The sequence below is a fragment of the Solanum stenotomum genome, chromosome 7 (assembly GCF_019186545.1).
Source record: "Solanum stenotomum isolate F172 chromosome 7, ASM1918654v1, whole genome shotgun sequence".
NCBI lineage: Eukaryota > Viridiplantae > Streptophyta > Magnoliopsida > Solanales > Solanaceae > Solanum > Solanum stenotomum.
The window spans coordinates 10,353,558-10,376,551 of NC_064288.1; the positions used below are offsets into that span (position 1 = coordinate 10,353,558).

The following is a 22,994-nucleotide window of genomic DNA, read 5'->3' on the forward strand; positions in this document are numbered from 1 at the left end:
AGGCAACTTACCCTGGTTCTCATATAAGATTGCACAAATCATGTGTGTTCACTTTCAAAATCTCTAATCTTGAACATTTGAGATTTTTTCAAGCTTGAAGCTTGTAAACTCCAACTACAGTTTTCTCCTAGGCACTGTATCAAATAGCTGATGGAAAAAAAATTAATATACAACTAATAATTTTAAGTATTGAATTTAGGTCTTACCTAATTGAGCTTGATCTTGATGTCTTGAATTGAAAATGTTTAAGAATGAAATGTCTTTTTAGTGCACAAGTGAGGACATATTTATTCTTATACACTTGATCTTTCTCAAATAAAGAGTGATTGGGAGTAACAATGATGTCTGGTTATAATTCTTCTAACTCATCAACTTTCTCACATGATCCAAAACCAAATTAACCCTATTGCATCATCAATACCATTAAATGTATTAGAGAAGTACAAATTGTGTATAACCCTCATATCTTCTGATGTGTCTGAACATAATAGTGAACGAGGGTGAAATCAATCTCCAAATTGACTTATTTCAGTTGTTATGACATACAAAGGGTATCTTGTCATATCTCAATGTTCCTTTTTGGTTTCAAAATATACTTCTATCCTCATATCATTATGAATATGAATGGAGAAGACCGTTCATTAATTTTATATTTTATTTCAACTTTACTTGTTGATGTGTTTATTGACAATTGAGCAACAATCAAAGAAATGAGGGTGGCAAACGTTGATTCCGTATTTATCAACAAATGATCTACCAAGTAATTAATATATTTGTTGCTAGAATCCCATCGTTCATTGAAGTAAAGCAGCACAACGAGATTAGTCATATATTTTCTTGCACATTATTAAAAATGTATTACACAAGTTGAATTTGTAAAAAGAGAATTAAGCATTAATTAAACAAGTAACTAATGAAAAGACCAAAGAGCAGTCTATAGACAAAATTAAATTTGTATCTATTATGAATTAAACAAATAATCCAATCATAACAAATCAATAAACAAACTGCAAAATAAATTAAACTTGTATTAAAAGTGTATTACACAATATTAAAGTTGAATCAAAAGAGAGAATTATGGAAGCATTTAAACAAATAACTAATGAAAAGACCAGAGAGTGATCTATAAATTGAATAAAACTTGTATCTATTATTAATTAAGCAAGTAATTCAATCATAACAAATCAACCAACAAACTGCAACATAAATTAAACTTGTCTTAAAAGTATATTATACAATATTATAGTTAAATCAATAGAGTGAATTAAGAAAGAATTTAAACAAGTAACTAATAAAAAGACTAGAGAATGATTTATAGACTGAATTAAACTTGTATCTATTATGAATTCAACAAGTAATTCAATAGTAATAAATCAACCTAACAAACTTCAAAATGAATTAAACTTCTATTTTAAAGGGGTATTACACAAACTAAAGTTGAATCAGAAGAAAGAGAATTAAGCATGAATCAAACAAGTAACTAATGACATGCAATCGAATTCAAACCTTTGAAGCTTTCAAAACTTCAAACTCTCTGCTCGAAATTGATCACTGAATACACATCGGTGAAGGTAAGTATAATCGTAATTGTGAAGAAAATTGTGAGTAAGAAGCGGCGAGAAAAATCGCCAGTGAGAAGCCGCGAGAGAATCGTTGGGAGAGAAAGATGGAAAAAATAAGGATGAAGTCAATTTAATTCAACCAAATTTCTATATATGGTTAAAAAAATAATATTGCCAAATGTCGTAAATATTTTTTTAAATAGTGCACACGTTAGTGATTTACCCATTTAAACAATGGGTTAAATTACAAGCCTTCTTGTTGTCTGCATCAATTATTTGGGCTTTATTATACACAGCTTCGGCTGCCATAAAGCTCCCTTTTGTGTATACACCCAGCCCCAATTGCCCTGTAAACAATTCATGTACAGTCTAAATTTTCATTTCTAGTTGGTAATGTAGCCCCTTTTTATACATGGTATAGTGAATAAGAAAGACATCCATTGCAGCAACATTACACACAAGTAGTGTCCCATGAAGGAGCTAAAAAGGGGAGAAATTTAAAGGAAAAGGGACCTTGTAAGCTTATACTACGAACCCTTCCCTTTCGATAACACAGAGTGATTTTGCTACACTTGAGGAGTCCTTGGACTTGGTTAATTGCAGGGTGCAGTATTAGTTTTCTCAATTTCTTTGGGCTCATATTTACCCTTGTAACTTTATGTATTAATGCTATCTTTCTAATTATATATCAATCAATCAGTTGATAACTACAACTTAATAGAAATAAGAAACAAACCCCAAAATCTAGGAGGAAGAGGATGGCATAGAAAGAGAAAAGGATGTACTTGTCGATTTCTCTAGATCTCGTAACAGTGAGCGCGTTGAACAAGAACAAAGGTAAAAGCTTAGAGTCTATTTCATCCAGCAACAAATCACCATTGAAGCTGATGAGTCACCTCTCTCTCTCTCTCTAAAGAAGAAGGTTTTCCCAAAAGGGTGATTTTGTGAAATATAAAGAGGTTTGGGTGGGAAAACTCAAAAAAATTGGTGCAAATCTAAAAAGTTGTCTAATTTTAGGTTTGTCACCGAAATAAAAAATATTTAATAAAATAATAATACATAATTTTATTATATGCTTCCCTTAATCCTAATCCTAATAGGTTTCTAAATCAAAAACTTTAATTATAAAACCTTGTCTTGTCTTTCTTTCTATATTCAAAGCTCTTGCTTGACACTTCTGAAATTAAGTGTTTTTTCATATAAATTTTTAATTTGCATGGAAAATAATATTGAAATGATGCAAATTGATCCTTGTGTTGCTCTGATTTTCTCAAGTCATATTCTTATTTTTCATAATAATGTTATTGATATATATTTATCTACGATCACTACATTTGCATTCTTCAGATGATGTCTTACGAATTGTGGCAACTGAAAGAGTTCGGGTAAACCATGTCCAATGGAAAAATCAGCTATCGAAGTAGTGATAGATACTTTTGATGATGAGGAAGGAACTAGGTCCGAGCCAATTAGAACTGAAGGCATAAACAATGATTGTTGTATCTGCTTTAAATAAAATTGAACAAGAGGATATATGTGTGCGACGATACTTAATGCTTACGGTCATAGGTTTCATTCTTCTTGTATTATTCCTTGGTTAGATGAAAACAAAGACAAGATCCATGTGTCGGACTCATGTTAATGTTGTGAAAGGTACTCTCAAGGATGATACTCGTTCCTAAATATTTATCAACTAGAAAACTTGGCCGCGCGAAGCAATTGTGTTTGAATCAATTATTTTTTCTGTCAATTTTATATTCGTTATATTATCTTAGCACTTTTTTTCTCTTTCCTGAAACTTGAGTTTGGTTGCGCATGAAATTGGGCAATTTCTCTTATTTGATAGGAGGCGGGGGAGCAGATTTGAGGTATCTAATGGTAATATTTCAACTAAAATGTGATAGACAGTTGGAGTTGGGTTGCATTAATCTCTAAGGTCTTATACAATTTGATGTCAGATGGTTTTGATCGGGGATCAAACAGTTATACCCTAGTCTTTCTTATTATCGTTACTTGGCTAAGTGACTAAGTGTTACATATTATTTTCATTGTTTAATCTCCAAAGCAAGCAACAATGTGAAGAAAAAATGAATAGTATTCTCTCAGAGCTAGATGTTAATGGGATATCATAATTATTTTATCTGGTGGGGTGCCCTTGGGGCACATGAGTACTCCAATGAAATATATACTCAAATCAGCATACACACAGTATTTGGCAATGGATATATAGGAAAGAAGTGATCCTTATCCGTGGACTTTCCATCAAACAAATTGAAACAAAGAAAGAAGAACATACTTCCTTTGAACAACATTATCCTCTTTAAAAAAGATGTATCCAACAAAAAATTGAATCGATCAAACTAATAGATTTCAGATAATAGAAAGTTAAACCAACAAAAGAAATAGAGTAGAATTCATTTCCAAACTTTGCCACAAGATCTTATCTACATCATAATTTACATAGTCCACAAACTTTTATTTATTTATTTATTTTCACCTAATGTGAATGACTCACATATTTCACACCTATCTATCCAATACCCACATATCACTAACTATTGAACAACAATCAACAAGCCAATTGATCTTTGAAAGTAGATATCTCCTCAAATATTGGTAGTCTTCTTGATTTTGGAGGAGCCCATTCATTTATAAGATGTTCAAGCCCATTCATGAAGTCATCATCCAAATTTAGGCCCGGAAGGTTTTGCAAAAATGGTGGTGGTTGTCTCGAGTCTAGTTCCACTAGCAATTCTTCCACACGGTTCCTTGTTTTCAGGTCTTCAGAACCCGCATAATTACCTCTCCAAATATTTTCAAGAATATTACGAGCTTCATCGTATCGAGCTTGCCTTATTAAACAATGGGTCAAATTACATGCCTTGTTGCTGTCTGCATCAATTATTTGGGCTTTCTTATACACAACTTCCGCTGCCATAAAGTTTCCCTTTTGCGTATAGGCCCAGCCCAAATTTCCCTGTAACAATTGTACAGTTTAAATTTTCGTAGACCCTAATTATGAAACATTGCAATAATTTATGTATTTACTAAATGAAGCGGAATACATTATATTTACACATAGGGGTATCAAAAATGAACCCAAATATAGGTAACCCGTCCAACCTGTCTAGAATTTTAAGGTTGGGCTCAAGATAATTTGAATTGGGTTCAATCTCAACTCATTCAAACTTAACCCATTTTAAGAGAATCCCCAATTGAGCCCAATTCAATCTTCCATTTCAACCCGTTTTAAAAAAAATTGCTAAGATATGTTCCTATATTAAAGGTATGAATTATTATCTATGTAACATCTTTTAGGATTTATCTATCCATTTGTTACTTTTTTTAAAAAGATAATCTTGAGCTGAAATCGCACTGTGATTATAAAAGTTAAATATCACTATGTTAAAATTATTGAGATTAATCAGGTCAAATTGGGCAGGTCAAGACCCAACCCGTTTTTTAGCCCATTTGAACCCAACCCATTTGAGCCCAAACTAAACTTGGGCGGGTCAAGACCCAACCCGATTTCTATTTCAACCCATTTAATATCTCCAATTTCAACACAATCTGCCCATTTGACACCCCTATTTACACATAGTGTATGTATACTATTGTATTTTCATTATGTGACATTTGTATTTTATGTAATACTTATATTTGTACCATCACTAGAATATATATGGCTATTATGGCTTATTGAGATGAATGCGTATAACTAAAGAAAATGACATATTTTATGTGGTTAACATGTCTAATTGAAACATTTTATTGGGAGTTGAAGTATTCAATATATTGAAACATTATTGGTTCGAGTGTACGTCTAAATGGAAAATATATATCCTGACAAGATTAAGGGGTTGGTTATGTATTAAGCCAATATCTTAATATTAAATAAGATAATAATAGGTGTGATTAATTACCAGAATTCTTGCCGTCTCTTGCCTAACAGAAACTTGAAACTTCTTGCCATGCGAACGAGCGGTTTTTGAAGGTTTACCATTGAAAACCTGCCCTTGGTATATTTGTCTCAACTTTTGTTTCAACAATGCTATTTGTTCATCTACTTTTCCACATTTCTACATACATGTAAAATACAATTATTTATTAGTCCATATATAGTGGGAGCAGTATATATATATATATATATATATATATATATATATAAATCAAATAAAAAATCTAGAATCAAATCTAGAAATAACAGAAAACAAATCATTAGAATCAGAGAAAGATTTTGAAAAAAGTGAATGAACTAGATGAACTAATTTATGCAATGGATGATCTTAATCTTTCAGAACAAGAATTAAAAGTATTTATGAATAAAGGGGAAACAGGAAGACCTCAAGGAAAATTTGAAAAATTTGGATCCAAATCCATTAAAGAAGAATGGCAAGAATATGAAAGGGATGATAAATTTTTTGCAAATAAAGCAAAAAAGAACAAAGACTTTATAAAACAATATCATAATGATAATAAATCCAGGTTCATGCCTAATAGACTCTAACAGGAGATATTGGAACTCAATTCCTAGATCTAGATTGTAAAGAGATCCAGAAACAAGCCTAGATTTATGGTCTCAAAACATACTTCTATATTTCTTGCTAGGAAAAGGAGTAAATTATACAGATGAAGAAAAATATATGATCATGATAAATACTTTTATAGGAAAAGTAAATGACTAGTTCTCTGGATTAACAGAGGATGTAGAAAAGATAGTAAAAAATGATAGCTTAGAAGGATTAAAAAATTCTTTACAAGAAGGTATAACAAATCTAAAGCAATATATAGCAAATGAATTCTTTGGTGGACAAGGAAGCCCTATCAATAATAGGGAAAAAGCAAGAACAATTGCTAAAGAGCAATTAGAAAAATTACAAATCTGTAAAATGAGTTATATTCAAAAATACACTTGTGAATTCGAAGAATATTACTATAAGATATTTGATAGTGGTAAAGAAATGATACCATATCTTGAAAAATATTATAAAAAATTATCAGGCTTTTGGGCAAAATACTTTAGAGAAGAATATGAAAAAGAAAATAAGAAAGGAGACACTCTTGGTCAGAGAATAAGCTTCCTAAAAAATAGACTAAGTCAATTATGTATGTCACATAATATACAAAGAAAGGACAAAAGAATCAATACACAAATTTATTGTTTAGACACAAATACAGCCACCCAATGGGGATGTAACGAAGACAAACCCTATAAAAGGAGAAAACTCAAAAAGGGTTTAATCAAAAGAAAAAAAAAATTCTAAACAGAATTATGTACCCAGAAGAAGATATTATAAAAAGAAAAAGGATTTTAAAAGAACAAACCCTGCAGAAAAATGCAAGTGTTACAATTGTGGTGAAGAAGGCCATAAAAGTTACGAATGTAACAAAAGAAGAGTAAAAATATAAAAAATTGACAGAATAGAAATCGATTCTAATCTAGAGTCAATAAAATCAATAGGAAGTGAAGACTTCTTTGAAGAATTATATGAAGAATATTCTACAGATTCAAATGAATCAGAATGAATAAAGAAATACAAAAGGAAGAAGGCAATTCAGTTCATATATTAGAAACTGAAGAAGATCAAAGGGGTTATGCCCTAAAGGCAACTTTTGATGGAGAAATATTTAGAAAAATCCAATGATTAAAACTAAATCTTAAAACGGAAGAAAATTTATTAAATAGAATGCAAAGAATTTTTGCAAGAAATAAAATATCTTATCATGAATATCAAGAAATAGAGAAAGTGATAGAAATTACCCAAACTACAGGAAAACATAAATTAAACTTGTTAACTAAGCCAATGATCGATCAAATACTTAGAAAAATTCCTAAAAAGAAAAGGAAAAAATGAACTATGTCCATTTAGGTGGCATTCAAATACTAGTCAAATCAACTTTTAAAGAAGGAATCAATTGTCCTATAGTCATTAATCTCTCCGATGAAAGATTCATGAATGCAAGAGAATGAAATCTTGGTATAATTGAGGGAAACCTAGCTTACATCAAGCTTCTATTTACCTATTACCCAAAATACTGTATTTCACTAAAAGAAGCGGATTTTAATGACGCATTAAGTTTACATTTCCAAATTAAAAGAAAAGATCTTTTTAAACTAGGTAACCATATAATGAGTATTTATTATCAGACATTATATACAGTTACAAATTCCAATTATGGAAAAATATGCAAAAATAAAGGAATGATCGAAATTGATCAAGAATGTTCAAGAATAGCAAGAATTGTTGAAGCAAAAATTCAACATGCTCAAATTCCAAAAGAATATGAAATTCTGTTTGAAAAAACACAAGAAATAGAAAGTCCTAGCAGCAGTAATTCTAGACTTTCAATAGATTATGGAAGAAATTTCATCAGAAAAAGTATATCTGATAAATATCCTAAAAGAATTCTAGAAAATCCTAATATCACTAGAATCATGGGAAGAATCTATAATGGAACAGAATGGAAATCTCAAGAAATACTAATCCAAACAGGAGCTACAGCTAACCATATAAAAGGAATTCTAATAGAAGGATTCCTTTGAGGGTAACAATTTTTGTTGTAAGAAGATGATAGACTTACCAATACAACTAGACACAATAAGAATAACAGTTCCATGTTATATTACAAATCACGAAAGTGATCAAAATCTTATCTTAGGAAATCTTTTCCTGAATAGTCTGGAAGACTATAGTATAGGAAAAAATGGTATAGAAATGATTTATAAAAATGAAACTTGTTTTATACCAAAAAAATAAATGCCAAAAGAGACTTCTTTTAAAGTATCAGTTTTCATAGAAATCACTTTCNCTTAAAATAAATGAGTATTTTGCATATAAAGATGCTCAAAGAATTCTAAAAAAATGTGTGCTTTTTACAGCATAAATTCTGCAACCCTGATAATAATCAGATGTATTCATGTCATTTATAATTACTTCAGGGTAATTAATGCATGAACCTTTTTTCTAGTATAATACATATTGAGAAGTATATAAATATGTTTTCTCTAATAGTTTAAACTTTTAGATGAGATGGTTACATACTTCAACATAATATCTGAGCACTTAAACTTTTAGATGCGGTCATCGTACATGTATTTAGGTTAAAAAATATACGATGTGACAATGTAAGTGAAACAGTTTATGTACCATCCAAAGTTGCACCATGTTAGTGAAACATTAAATTTCCCTTTTCCTATGTAATTTCCTTTTCTTGGTTTTTATTGTCCAATTCCAATATCCAAAATTCTGCCCCAACTAATATCTTGGATTTTCATAGAGTATAGAATAAAAGTGATCTTCACTATAAAAAAAATATATTCCATTTTCAAGACTTTAATTAACTCACCGTACCACATTATTTGGTGGTTTCTCCCTATATAATGATGACCAAAAAAAGAAACATTATGAATAAATAGTGTTTAGTATATTTATGAGCTCGTTATTGAAATTGAATGAGACTCGCCGTCCTGAAAAATACAATACCAAATCAGACTTGTCATCCTTCTTGATTTTATCTCATGTCGATATGCAATGTTATAAGAGCCACATATTGATTGAAGATTATCTTTTTAATTCTATGAATTTGAACAATTATTACCTTATAATGTATGCAAGGCTGGAGCTAAGTTTTTATCGTTTGTGAGTTTAGTCGAATTCAGCAGTTGTGATTTTAAACACTCTATATATATATTGAAAATCTATTGAATATGTACGATTATTAATTTAAAACCAAATAATTTAAAAATAGTAAAATTCAAACTTTAAATTCTGAAAACTTATCAGGTTGATTAGGCTAAAAAAAAAAATGAAGAGGAATAGTAACTGATATATACCTTGAAGAGGTCAAGAAGGACATTATCAAGGGATTCCTGTGCCTGTTTGGAGCAGAGACATCTAAAAGAATTAATAGCTTCAATAGCCTCTTCACTTCTATCAAGTTGTTTCATGACTATAGCCATATCTTTAAGGGCACTATCCACTCTATCTCCTCCATTTATTGCCTTCCAAAACCATACTATGGCTGCTTCTGGCTCCTTCTGAACTATCTGAAATACATGCATGTCCATATGTTTGAATCGATTTTTACTCAGCATATAAATTCGTAACCAATATGCTATTGTATTTAACTTTCAATTAATCACGAAAGCGGTGCAAAAGAAGTTGATCTAATGATATAAGATTTAGAGTGGATGAATTAATTTGAAATGAGTGAATTTGGGAAATTAAAAGTGAATTTACCTGAGCATATTTGGCTCTAACATAAGGTCCATCACCTGAAGGAACCTTATGAACAACATGAAACAATACTTCCTTCTTCATTATTCTCTCTTTATAAATGCAAATCTTTCTATTTATAAAAGTTGTTATTATCATGTACTCTAATATATAAGATGAATATTGAAATTTGAAGAGAAGATTCAGTTGAATATGAAGAGAGACAAATTCATGAATAATTGGTTGAACCTGGACGAATATCCGTCTCTATTACATAACTGTTCTGGTACAAACATACATGCCCCACCTGCTTTTATTTTCCTTATCTACGGAGTAATTCCTTTCATTTATTTATATATATACCATAGTGCTTGTAAGGGTGTCCTATTGAAAAATTCAAGGTTTATTAAGTACGCAATCGCGATGCTTTTCTTATAAAAAAAAAAAAGAGAAACATTTAATAAAAACTTACGGCATCTAGTGTTTACCTTAGGGTCAAATGTACATTTGTACTGATAGTTTAAATATACTTCTTGTTATATTTTCGGGCTAAATATACCTCTTCTATTATATTTTAACACGGATTTGACCTTTAGAACTAACCGAGGGATACATAGACAGCCAAGATCGAAAGAACTCATCCAATTTAAACTATATCAAGGTCTCATGTTGTAGACTAACCCAAACACAGCTCCTCAATCAAGTCTTTGTCATGGACTTGGGGGTTGTTTATGCAGGTATTTGTAATATGAGTATTAGTTATGTATGATTTAGTTAAATATGTACGAAGTATTTGATGGGTTCTTTTAATCCTGGCCATCTACATGTCCATCTGTTAGTTATAAGGGCAAAGTAGTGTCAAAGTATAACGGAAAGGATATATTTGACCCAAAAATATAACGATAGTATATTTAAATTTAAATTATTTCGAGTAGTAGATATATATATTTTGCCGGCCTTTTTCATAAATTGAATGTCTTAATCTATTAATATGGTATAAACACTAGATGAGTGTGAACAAGTATTTTCCTTAATCCCATTTCACGGCATCTCCAAATTCCAAACAAGTTGCCTTATAATTGGAATGCCATTTACTAATAAACAAATATTCAATAGGAACCAATATAAGACGTCAACGGGGATATAATATATACTCATTGGTTACTTATTCATTAAATTAGTTTATGAAAAGCTAAAAATATAATATCTTGTTCATTTCCACATGTCAGCAGCTTTTCATCTTTTTAACCAAATTGTCCCTTCAAGGAGTTATGAACCTGGTCATGGTATGCAAGATAATTAACTTGACCAAAACATGGAATGGGAGTTTTGGCATTTTATCCAGTCTATCTTCTAAATTAATGTAGAGTGGGGCGGATTAAAAAATTTGTGGGTTAAGCTCAATCCACCCCGCCCCACCTCACCCCATCCCTACACCAGAGGGTACCAAAGGTAAAAAAAAAAAAAAAAGAATCAAAATCTCAGAAAAAGACAAGGGTAAAAAAATTAAGATATACATATACAGCAACGATAATATGCAACGACTGAGAAATTGGCTACTTGACTTTGGCTTCATTAAAAGCAAATAGAGGATATAAGCTTTTCCATATTCCACGATGCTGAAAAACAACAAAATCACTGCATATGAAACAACCCACAATTTCATGCTTTTCTTTCTTTAGACCTACTTTGGACAGAATAACCACTAAGCCAAGGCATCTGTGCAAAAACACAATGTGCCAATCCCCTACTAAGCCTGGTCGCCACCACCTCGAGGACGAAGGTCCATGCGTTCATGTCCACGTCCATAACCTCTGCCTCCTCCATATCCAGAGCCTGTGTTTATGTCTAAAAAACAAGGTTCAACAGAAATACAATAGAAAAATTCTGAGGAATATCATAGTTTTAAAAGAATACAAGAAAGTATCTGTGCAGGCAGTACAAAATGCAAACTCAAGGAAGTATACTTACCACGATATTCCCATCCACTGCGGACCCCACCTCGGCCCCAGTTTGAGTAACCACCATTTCCTCGGCCCCTGTTTGAGTAACCACCATTTTCTCCGCCCCAGTTTGAGTAACCACCATTTCCTCGGCCCCTGTTTGAGTAACCACCATTTTCTCCGCCCCGGTTTGAGTAACCACCATTTTCTCCGCCCCGGTTTGAGTAACCACCATTTTCTTCTCCCCAGTTTGAGTAACCACCATTTCCTCGGCCCCGGTTTGAGTAACCACCATTTCCTCGGCCCCAGTTTGAGTAACCACCATTTTCTATTAAAACAAAATTACCACATTTACATCATCGATACATTAATGAGCACATTACTTCACTGAGATCTTAAGTAACAGAAGAATACCTTGATAGTTTCCATATCCACCTCTGCTCCAACCACGTCCCCTCGCTATACCACGACCTCGTCCTCGCCCATATGAATCTAAAATGAAGTTGTAGTGTATTCAAGACGTTACACAAATTTCCACGTAAGTCGAGTTCAATTCTGCAAATCATTTTGTTTAGTGATTTTGCCTGGTGCCTCATTACCTTCATTACCAGCATAATAGACTGCACGTGTTTGTCTTGGAGATTGTTGCTGCAGCTGGGGCTGGTAATTATTATACCGTGGCTTCATCTGTTCAACCTCAGAAGGAGCTTGATACCTATAAAAATGAAGTTGCATTTTGGGCCATGAAGAGTAAGATAATCAGCTAAGACCACATATTTTCAGTGAGAAAACACTAAAAAAATACAGTAACTACCATCAGAAAAACAATTCAAATAACGATCATTGAATAGTTAACAAGCTGCCATGTCAAACAACAGGAGCAGCATACATAGAGAAGCAGACGAAGGCAGAGAATTACCCGGCGGAATTTTTGTTCAGCTCTTGTGTTGACAACATGATTGAAATCACTGAAACATGGCGGGTCTGCTCCACACTATATTGCAAAGAAAACCAATTTCCAGAAATTAGTACCACATGAATGCTAGTCATGCTTAGGGATATACACAGTGCAAGAAGAAAACATTGTGAGAGTAAATCAGGGGTGAAACTTACGGCAAAAGACCCTCTTCAATAGGCTCCCATACATCTGTTATGCTTACTGAGCTGATAGCAGTGTCTTGATGAAGTATAGGCATTCTTCTCTGCAAAAGATTAAGATCATTGAGTAGGAGAAAGAATAGAAGAAGTAGAGGAAGAAAGTCATCTAGACCAGAGAAAGCTACCTTGATGATCTCTGCTATAGCAACTGCTTTGCTAATTGCCTGACCCATTGCTTTCAAGACAATCTCTTTCCCATGCCTCTCCTGAACAGACAATTATGATTAGAACTTTGTCTTTGCAACTAACAGAAAAGGGCTGGTTTTATCATTGCAAAGGTTCAATTATCGAAGAAAATCATCCCACCAAAGACAGAGGGAGAAAGAAAATCTGATCTACATATAACCACTCCTTAAATCCTGTACTTGTTTAGACTAGTACAGATGAGCTAACAAATTATATTAATGGTGAAATTCCATAAAGGGTGTTATATAAATGATATGTCTAAATTTCAGAAACTAACAATGTCATATAAGTGTAAATATTGAGCCTTAGAAGCACCACATATCCACAAGATGAGTGCTGCAAAGATATGGATGTTAAAACTGCCGTGTGGACATGCAAAATCATACAAGATTAGAACACCATCTAAAATGGTTTGTGATGTTCTAATTAGACCCCCAAATACACATATGCCTAGACGTGACACTATGATGATTAAAAGAGTTAAAAGAGGTTATGGAGAAAAGTCTAGAAAAATCTAGTATCTCTCACAATTCCATGCTTATTTAGCTAAGAACATGACACAATGGACATGAGAATATATATAGGTGATATCATGAGGTTAAGGTTATGATATTGGTGTTATACTTGCATTAGATCCGAAGTTGACTGGGAGTCTTTTCATGGTCGACTTTTATGTTAATGTAGGGATAAGTGTAAAACTCATAAAGACTTTGATTTAGAAAGTTCATTTTTCTTAAAAGAAAAGCTACTAAATATTGGAATGAAATGACTTGAATAGAGTGAAATGAATATAGGGAAATTCATATAGCCACTACAACTAATCTAGAATTCAAGTGTAGTTGATTGATTGATTGATTACAACCACTCATGTTAGTACTTGCCACAGTCATATTTTAGGCATGTGAAAGACTGATAGTGAAGTTGAAAGTTAAATTTTATCATACAATAAGGTTTGTGAGTTTCTTGAGCCGATGGTCTATCGGAAACAACATCTCTACCCCACAAAGGTAGGGGTAAGGTTTGCGTACACCCCACCCTACCTGGACCCCACTTATGGGACTACATTGGGTGTATTGTTGTTGTTGAAAATAAGGTTTGTGAGACCAGCAAACTTCTGTCAAACAGTTTATTGCAGCTTGATTCAAGAGACGTATTTTGAATTAGCAGAAAACTTTAAACCTCCTAACTTTGGGTTACTTGATGCAACACATTAAGAAGCAGTCCAACACAGGATATACTGGGAAATTCTCAAAGGTTTAGAAGAAACCAGCAGCATTCTAATCTGCATCTTAAAAAATATCCAGCAATAAAAGAAACTTCATTTCCTTTTCCTCTACCTCTTCATTTTTTATTTGCTGCACCGTAGGATATTAACATCCATTTGACCTTGATATGCGTCAAATTAGGCGAGTAGACTGCTAGTAACGCAAAAGTTACCCTCGTATTTCACATTGCAAAGCAGAGTCACATTTGTCACATATGTCAAAACATCCACTTAATCATTTTATGGCCATGAGAAATTCACTCATAGATGTTTCACATGGTGCAAATCGACTTGTACATAAATGTACACAAGCAGCCACTATAAAACTTTCAGAGCTTTTCACTTCTCCATGCTATGTCACCCTCAATCACATTATTTTTTTTTCTTTTATCGAATGTTAATTTTGTCCAGAATGTACTTCCATAAAGTCCGAAATCTATAACAAATCCTATTGAATTAAGGTTAAAATTGAAAGGTAAATGCAGTAACATAAACTACATTATATCTGTGTAAGCTCCACATCCCATTCAAATAGATATCATAAGCACAGTAATGATCCAAACAGCAATAATCAAAATATTGCATTTGCAATAGGTCTACATTAACAGCAATAACATGAATAATCCTTTGCAATCGTCTACATTAGCCGGAATTTGAAGCACAATACTGTGTATCCATTCGTTCAGCCAGATTCATCTCAAATCAAATATTTTTTTTAGATTGACTATCAACTTATGTCAACGCTCTCTCTTTATTGCGGCTTAGGACTGTCAATAATACTTTTTATATAGCCGGAGTTAAGCACAATAACTGAAAATTCACATGAAGAAGCAGCCAGGCCTTAATAGCCAAAGGAATTCAGTATCGGATACATGATTATGGCAAAAACAAAGTGAAACAGGCAAAAATGAAGAATGGGAAAATGGCGAGTTACCTGAAGAAGAGTATTAGCATAGTTGATGTAGTTTCGAACCAAACCCTGTGAAGTGATTCGAATCTCGTACTCATTAATGGGTGATTCTGGCTTCGGCTTTTCTACTTTTTGGTATCTATCCATTGTAAAACCCTAAAACCCTTTCTGCTTCTCTGTGTGTGAGTGTGAGAAAAGAAGGGAGGAGAGAAGAAGGTAACCAAATAAGCTAACCCCTTAACTACAGCATGCATCACATGGATTGAAATATTTTAAACATGGAGTTTTGGGCCTACTGTAAAAATTTGGAAAAATTACAGCCCAATACCTTTTAATTATGAGAAAAAACTGTTTAAGTATGACCAACAATTTATAGCTATAATTTGGAGATTTATATTCATAGCTAATGTTTGAGATGCTAAGCAAAAAATTATATATATTTCCTCTCCCCTCCTCTCTCACTCTCCTCGTTTGTTTGTGTTTGTATATTTTTTGAGATATTAGACGATTGTATTTATTGTATTCATATGTGCATTTAGGTTGTACTTCTCTTTGTATTTTGTATTTACACCACACTCTGTGTGTGTATTTCTATATTTCTTGAGGTGTCAGACAACTCTAATTATTGTATTCATATGTGCTTTTTGTTTGTATCCTCTCTGTCTCCCCCTCTCTCCCCACCCCACCCCTCCTCCCCCCTTCTCCCTCTAGATTATGTATTTTCACCTCGTTTTATGTATTTCTATAGTTCTTGAGGTGCCAGAAGATTGTATTTAGTGTATTCATATATACATTTAGGTTTTATGTATTTTCACATCTCTTATTTTATATCACTTGTATTCATTCTCTTTTGTATCATCTAATATTCCTTCGCTCTTGTATCACTTATATTCAAAGCTCTTGTTTCACTTATGATCATTTGTTCTTGTATCAATTGTATTCAAAGCTCTTGTATCACGTGTAGTTATTCGCTCTCATATCACTTATAGTCAAAGTTCTTGTATTCTTTCTCTCTTGTATCACTTGTGTTCAAAGTTACCCACTCAACTAATACATGCTAGATACAGAGATACACATATATATTTCTTCAAAGTTGCCCACTCACATGTCGTAGATACACACACACACATATATATATATAGAGAGAGATACACATATACATAGATATACGTGCTCCTCAAAGTTATCCACTCATATTCTACATGTACATGATACATTATATATATATATATATATATATATATATATATTGATAAGTCCTAATACTTCTAGATGTTTTGATAATCTCCTCACAAGTGCAGGGACCCGACCCTCTGCAGAGTATGCTCGTCCAAGGTCATATGTTGTACAACTAACAAGTCGTCTGTGTCAGAAAGTTGGTGAAGTCACCAGTGTACTACACCAACCGGAAGCGACGAGGTTGTTTGTCCAAAGGGTATTAACTCTTGATGTTTGATATATTCAAGACCAAAAACAACAAACAACCCATTCATTCAAAGAGAGATATTCAAGCTTTAAAACAACAGGACCTGATAGATTGCATTATTGCTTCCTGTACCAACTGTTACTTTGATTGCTTGTAATCGTGCTTATATTGTAGGAATCGTTTCGTTTGTGATAGAACTGTTTCAAGCTTGTGTGAATTATTGTAAGAAATTAGTTGTGAGTAACTTAGTGTCTTACGTCAAAACCTATATTAATCAGTCAGGATTAGTACAGTGGGCAGTGTTGTATCTGCTTAGGCTCGTTTAAGTAATAGGTGGTATTACTTAGTTTGGAGATTAGCAGGTTAATATCATATTGTAAACTGTTTTACTTTTGCTTGTGAAATTCTAGTGAAAGCAGTTTGAAAATTCCTGTGAGACAGGTCGTGGTTTTAGTCCCTTGAGCAAAGAAGTGTCCATGTAAAGTTGTGCGTACAATCTTTACTTTCAGCATCTATTTACCTTCAGTATTTATCTACTTTTGTTATTGTAAATCGTGCTTAGGACCTGGTCCCATTATAGTTAGTGGACACATACATTCCAACAAGTGGTATCAGAGCTTCACTTTTTTATTTGGGTAATACCAAGAAAAGAAAGATCTGAAGGAATGAATGTTCCACCCAATATGAAGGAAGGTCAATCATCTACCAGACCAACCTGCTTCAATGGACAATACTATGGGTGGTGCAAGAATCGCATGCATAATTACATCAATGCTGAAGATACTGAGTTGTGGGACGTGATTCTTGATGGATCGTACATTCCCACAAAGGAGGTGAAAAATGGAGAACTCATTACAACCATTATCAAAACCAGAAATGAGTACAATGAAATAGACAGGAAAAAGATAGAGAAAAATTATAAAGCAAATAAGATTCTAGTATGTGGAATCGGGTCAAACGAGTACAATCGAATCTCTGCCTATAAGACAGCCAATGAGATATGGGACTGTCTCCAAACAGCACATGAGAGAACAACACAAGTGAAGGAGTCTAAGGTCGATATGCTTACAACTCAGTATGAGAACTTCTGTATGAAGTAGGGTGAAACCATCTTCGAAATGAACTCAAGATTCATCTCTATAAACAACAAACTGAGATGCCTTGGTGAACCTATTCCCTTAAGCAAACAAGTTCGGAAGATTCTCAAAGTGCTTCCCAAGTCATGGGAAAGCAAAGTGAATGTTATAATTGAATAAAAGGATATGAAGATGCTTGCCATGGATGAGATGATTGGAAATCTCCAAACTTATGAGCTGAACAAACAACAGGGGACAAACATGAAGGAGGGAAAGAAGGAGAAATTCGTTGCTTTGAAAACATCTCAAAATGATGTGGCTGAGGAGGAGAATGAAATGTCATATGTTACTAGAAGGTTTCATAAGATTATCAAGAAGCATGAAGGCTTTCAAAAGAAAGCTTCGACCAGTAGAGCAGCTAATGCAAATTATCTTTGTCATAAATGTGGCAAACCTGGTCGTTTTATGAGGGAATGCCCCAGCCAGAAGCAGGAAACTCAGGACTTCAGACCTCATAGAAAGGACCACGTCCTAGACCATGCCAAAAAGAAAGCTCATGATGATCAACTGGTGAATAAAGCTTTGGTTGTATGGGGAAATACATCTAGCAAGTCCGAGGAAGAGACAGATAGTCCAGAAGATGTCTCGATGATGGTTGTGGAATATGATGAAACTGTCTACAACTCCATTTTCTCACTAATGGCAAAATCTGATGATGAAGAAGATCTGAATGAGGTAACACTTTTTTATCTCAAGGATGATCTAGATATTCTTTCCATTAATAGATTGAGAAAACTTGTTGCTCTATTAATTGACTAAGTTGATGAACTAACTTCTGAAAATTTGACGATGAGTGAAATGCTGAGGTTGTGTGAGGATGAAAACTAAGCTCTCAACTCTCAAATATCTTAAATGAGTGTTAGGATAGGTATTCTTGAGATCGGTAGTCTAGAATCTAACGAGGAACCTGGTACCTCTAGGGTGGGAAGCGAAAACTCAGTAACTTTGAGGTTGAACTAGAAGAGAAACTTAAGACCTCTGAGTCTTGATGCTTATCGTGACCAACGACACTAACCTACGGTATGAGTGTCTACGATTATCGATAGTGTAGTAACCCAACTAAAGGTTGGGGTCGTGTCCCAAGGGAGTGGTTTTGAGAATTGATAGAAAAATAAAATTTATCTTTAACTAGTCGTAGCTAAAGACGTTAACGAACAAAAACATAGTAAATAAAGGGGGTGACACGAAAGTGTCAAATATCAATTTTTGGGGTTTTGTTACAAGTAGTAAAAGCAGTAAAAATTAACAAGAAAATCAAGTATGGGGAAATATTCTTGGGGTGTGATCGCAATACAAGTTGAGATATATAGTTGGGTACATGCTTTTGACAAGAAATTTGTAAGATAATAGTGACTAGGCTAAGTTTTAAATGGAAATAAGTTCCCTTTCGGGCAACTTACCCCGTTTCAAATGCGTTCCTCTCAGACACTCATTTACCGTATGAAGACCAGCCTACGCCTTACCCCACTCACTCTCTTGAGCTGAGTGTTAGGATATGGGAATAGGGCTCACCCTCTCGGGTTGAACCTCATGTCGACCCACTCTTTATGCCATCAATCTAGTGGTCTTGGTTTCGCGATCTCCCTCTCGGGCAAGCCGAAAACACATGAGTGACTTTGTATTTGCAACTACAAACCCTTTAGATTAAACCACAACCACTAGGTGAAATCACCATTAAACTACATCTAATCTATCAGCAAGCAAGACCCAACAATAATATCAACACATATTTGCTAAATCACACCCCAATAATGGGGGTTTTTAGCCACACATCAAGAAATAACAAAATACACCTAAAATATTAGTAAAATCAAATGGGTATAAGAAATTAAACCTTAATTTAAGCAAAGGAAGAAGAATATAGAAGACCCACTTCCAACTTGGGGAAGATGAACTCCTTTCTTCAAGTTCTCAAAAACCCTCTCCAAACTTGAGAGAAAATATCTAAAAGTACTATTCTATTCTGGAAATTAAAAATAAAAGTTCCACACTTAAAAATAATAATAAGTTCAGTATTTATAGACTTAAGAAAATAGTGCTGGCGGATCTTTCGGCGAAGTTAGTCGATGTCGCCGAATGACTTCGGCGATTCTCCCTTCGTCTGTCTCATCACCGTTTCGTGCTTGCCTTTAGCACCTTCACGTTTTGGACCATTGGGCAATATAGTACTGCTTTGCGAAACTATTCGGCGAAGCGCCGACTGCTCCTTTCATCACCTTTTGTTCCTTCTCTTCCAGGGCTTTGCGTACTAGAACAAAGGACGGAGTAAATCACTTCGGTGAATCGCCAAGTGTGCTTGGCGATGCTCGGGTTTTAGCTTCGTCATTCTTTTCAGTCTTTTTGTTCCTTTTTGCACCTAAGTGTCCATGCTTTCACTAAAACTTCAAATACCTGAAACTTAAGAGTTTTCATCAGATATTTAGACAAAATAAGCATTCGAGGATACTATTCTTATCAAAATAAAGCCCTAAATGAGTCCAATTAATGGACTCATCAAGTCTAAGTTAGTTGCCTCTCTGGAAACGAACTCTCAACTAGTGAAGGATCTGTGTAAGATCAAAGAAGAGTTGAACCACTCTCTCAAATGGACTGACTCGTCTAAGATACTCTCTAACTTAGTAAATCAGAAGTTCAACATAAGACAAGGATTAGGTTGTAGACATATAGAGCCTCCATACAATCCTCATAGTAAGTATGTGTCTATCTCTGACAATCTTTTGTGTACCCACTGTGGAAAAAATAGTCATCTGAAAGAAAAATATGTGATTTTGAGAGGAGTAAAAGAAAGGCAAGAGAAGTTTCTTAAATCCAAAAAGGTTTCTGAGAAAAAGAAAAGGTACCTGGTCCCGGTTACCACTTTAGCAAGAACACTTTACCCCCATGGACATGAAGGTTTCTTATTAAGCCTTTTGATAGTTTTTGGGAACTCTATTTGAAGTGGGTTCCTAAGTCTAATAAGTGATTCTTGTGCAGAAAAGAGAAAGCAGTCAGTGTTGGTACATGGATAGTGGATGCTCAAGGCACATGACTGGAGACATTCTAAACTTCCTCTCTTTGGAAGCACACCAAGGTAGTGGTGTTTTATTTGGTGGTGGAAAGAAGGGTTCCATTCTTGGTATTGGCACGATAGGGAGAACATCTGATCATTCCATAGATAATGTACACTGTCTGGATAGTTTGAAATACAATCTTTTGAGTGTGTCTCAAATCTGTGACAAGGGAAATGAAGTCAAGTTCATTTCTGATAGATGTCTGGTTACAAACTGTGCAACTAAAAGAGTTGTTATGTCTGCCAAAAGAGTCAAAAATATGTATGTTGCGGATCTTGACTCTATTAAAGGGAAAAGTCTTTCATGCCTGAGCGCTCAAACTGATGATGCAAATCTATGGCACCGACGATTGGGTCATGTAAGTACTTCTTTGTTGAACAAGCTTGTTGCATGGGACTTGGTCTGTGGATTGCCAAAGCTGAGGTTCTCAAATGATAAAGTATGTGATGCCTGTGTAAAAAGGAAACAAACAAGATCATCATTCAAAGACAAGAAAGGCGTGAGCACAACTAGACCTCTGGAGCTTCTTCACATAGACCTATATGGACCAATCAGAATTCAAAGCAGAGGAGGTAAGAAGTATATTCATGTAGTTGTTGATGACTTCTTCAAGTTCACATGGAACATGTTTCTGCGGACTAAGGATGAGATAGCCGGACTTCTGATCACATTTGCCAAAGCTATTCAACTAAAGGTAAACTGCAAGATTGCTAGTATCGGATCTGACCATGGCACAAAGTTTGAGAACTCTCAAATTGAAGGCTTTTGTGCTGAAAATGGATTCAATCACAATTTCTCTGCACCAAGAACTCCTCAGCAAAACCTAGTTGTTAAAATGAAGAACAAAACATTAGTGGATATTGCAAGAACTATGCTGATTGACTCAGGGCTTGCAATGAATTTTTGGGCAAAAGCAGTCAACACAGCATGCTATGTTACAAATAGGTGTCTTATCAAGTCTGTGATCAAGAAAACACCTTATGAATTGCTGAATGACAGAAAACCTTCAATTGCCCATCTTAAGCCATTTGGGTGCAAATGCTTTGTGCTGAATAGTGGAAAGGATGACCTTGGCAAGTTTGATGTCAGGAGTGATGAAGGGGTGTTTGTCGGGTATTCTTTTACCAACAAGGCCTACAGGGTTTTTAACAAAAGAACTCTATGTGTTGAAGAGAGCATGCATGTGATATTTGATGAATTTGAGAAAGTGATGAGCACAAAGAAGACCATGAGTTGGAGGAGCTGATCAAGAGAAAACATGATAAGACAGTTCAAAATCCTGGAAACATACCGGTTGCAAAGGAAAATGGTGCAGAACACACAGGAGAACCTGGTCCCTTTAGTTCAGCTCAGGAGGTATTATCTCAAAATTCAAAAGATGATGAAGGTGAATCTGGTGTTGATGTGGAAGAAGAGATTACCATAAAGTCCGGATAGAAACATCAATCCGCACATCCACTGGACAATCTCATCTCTCCACAAGAAATCTAGTTGCATATTCATCCTTCATATCATCCATTAAGCCTAAGAATATCAAAGAGGCTTTACAAGATGCAAATTGGGTAACTTCAATGCAAGAGGGGATCCATCAGTTTCATAGGAGCAAGGTTTGGCACCTGGTCCCCAAACCTCTAAACAGAACCATTATTGGGATAAGATGGGTCTTCATAATCAAACTTGATGAGCATGGGACCATTACCAAAAACAAGTCAAGACTTGTGGTGCGGGGATACAACCAATAAGAGGGGGTTGACTATGACGAGACCTTTGCTCCTGTAGCCATAATGGAAGCTATTAAAATCTTGATAGCTTTTGCTGCCCACATAGAATTCAAGCTATTTCAAATGGATGTTAAGAGTGCATTCTTGAATGGGAATTTGAAAGAAGAAGTGTATGTCAAACATCCTCCAGGCTTTCAAGATACAGAACTGCCAAATCATATGCTAAAGCTGGACAAAGCCTTGTATGGTTTAAAGCAAGCTCCCAGAGCTTGGTATGATCGTTTGTCAAAGTTACTCCTTGCAAATGGGTTCAAAAAAGGTAAAATTATTAACACCTTGTTCCTAAAATCCAGAGGTAAGAAGTTGTTGAGTGTGCATGTATATGTAGATGACATCATCTTTGGAGCTACTTCAGATTCGCT

General features: G+C 34.3%; 2 protein-coding genes across 4 annotated transcripts; both read right to left on the reverse strand.

Moving 5' to 3' along the window:
- Positions 1–3,935: 3,935 nt before the first annotated feature.
- Positions 3,936–10,043, reverse strand: LOC125870508 (protein SULFUR DEFICIENCY-INDUCED 1). The gene is made up of 4 exons (XM_049550956.1): positions 9,803–10,043; positions 9,397–9,609; positions 5,486–5,641; positions 3,936–4,539 (listed from the first exon to the last, which is right to left on the reverse strand). Exons 1-4 carry the CDS (start codon positions 9,935–9,937, stop codon positions 4,132–4,134), a joined length of 912 nt encoding a protein of 303 aa, XP_049406913.1. The 5' UTR covers positions 9,938–10,043; the 3' UTR covers positions 3,936–4,131.
- A 1,280-nt stretch (positions 10,044–11,323) lies between these two features.
- LOC125870507 (uncharacterized) lies at positions 11,324–15,478 on the reverse strand. 3 transcript variants are annotated; one of them, XM_049550954.1, is made up of 8 exons: positions 15,264–15,478; positions 13,005–13,085; positions 12,835–12,923; positions 12,641–12,715; positions 12,321–12,436; positions 12,136–12,213; positions 11,750–11,959; positions 11,324–11,626 (listed from the first exon to the last, which is right to left on the reverse strand). In XM_049550954.1, exons 1-8 carry the CDS (start codon positions 15,384–15,386, stop codon positions 11,529–11,531), a joined length of 870 nt encoding a protein of 289 aa, XP_049406911.1. In that variant the 5' UTR covers positions 15,387–15,478; the 3' UTR covers positions 11,324–11,528. The 3 variants fall into 3 exon arrangements, with proteins under 3 accessions (XP_049406911.1, XP_049406910.1, XP_049406909.1); XM_049550953.1 differs by having other exon boundaries at positions 11,324–11,614; positions 11,750–12,049; XM_049550952.1 differs by having other exon boundaries at positions 11,750–12,049.
- Between the last annotated feature and the right edge of the window lie 7,516 nt (positions 15,479–22,994).

Excerpts from the sequence above, each read along its gene's own strand:
- LOC125870508 (XM_049550956.1), bottom strand. The coding sequence starts at position 9,937 with ATGATAATAACAACTTTTATAAATAGAAAGATTTGCATTTATAAAGAG. Across the intron at positions 9,610-9,802 it reads TTAGAGCCAAATATGCTCAG|ATAGTTCAGAAGGAGCCAGA; the intron begins GTAAATTCACTT and ends CATGTATTTCAG. Across the intron at positions 5,642-9,396 it reads TCCTTCTTGACCTCTTCAAG|AAATGTGGAAAAGTAGATGA; the intron begins GTATATATCAGT and ends ACATGTATGTAG.
- LOC125870507 (XM_049550952.1), bottom strand. The coding sequence starts at position 15,386 with ATGGATAGATACCAAAAAGTAGAAAAGCCGAAGCCAGAATCACCCATT. Across the intron at positions 12,214-12,320 it reads CTATTATGCTGGTAATGAAG|ATTCATATGGGCGAGGACGA; the intron begins GTAATGAGGCAC and ends ACTTCATTTTAG. Across the intron at positions 11,627-11,749 it reads CAGTGGATGGGAATATCGTG|ACATAAACACAGGCTCTGGA; the intron begins GTAAGTATACTT and ends CTTGTTTTTTAG.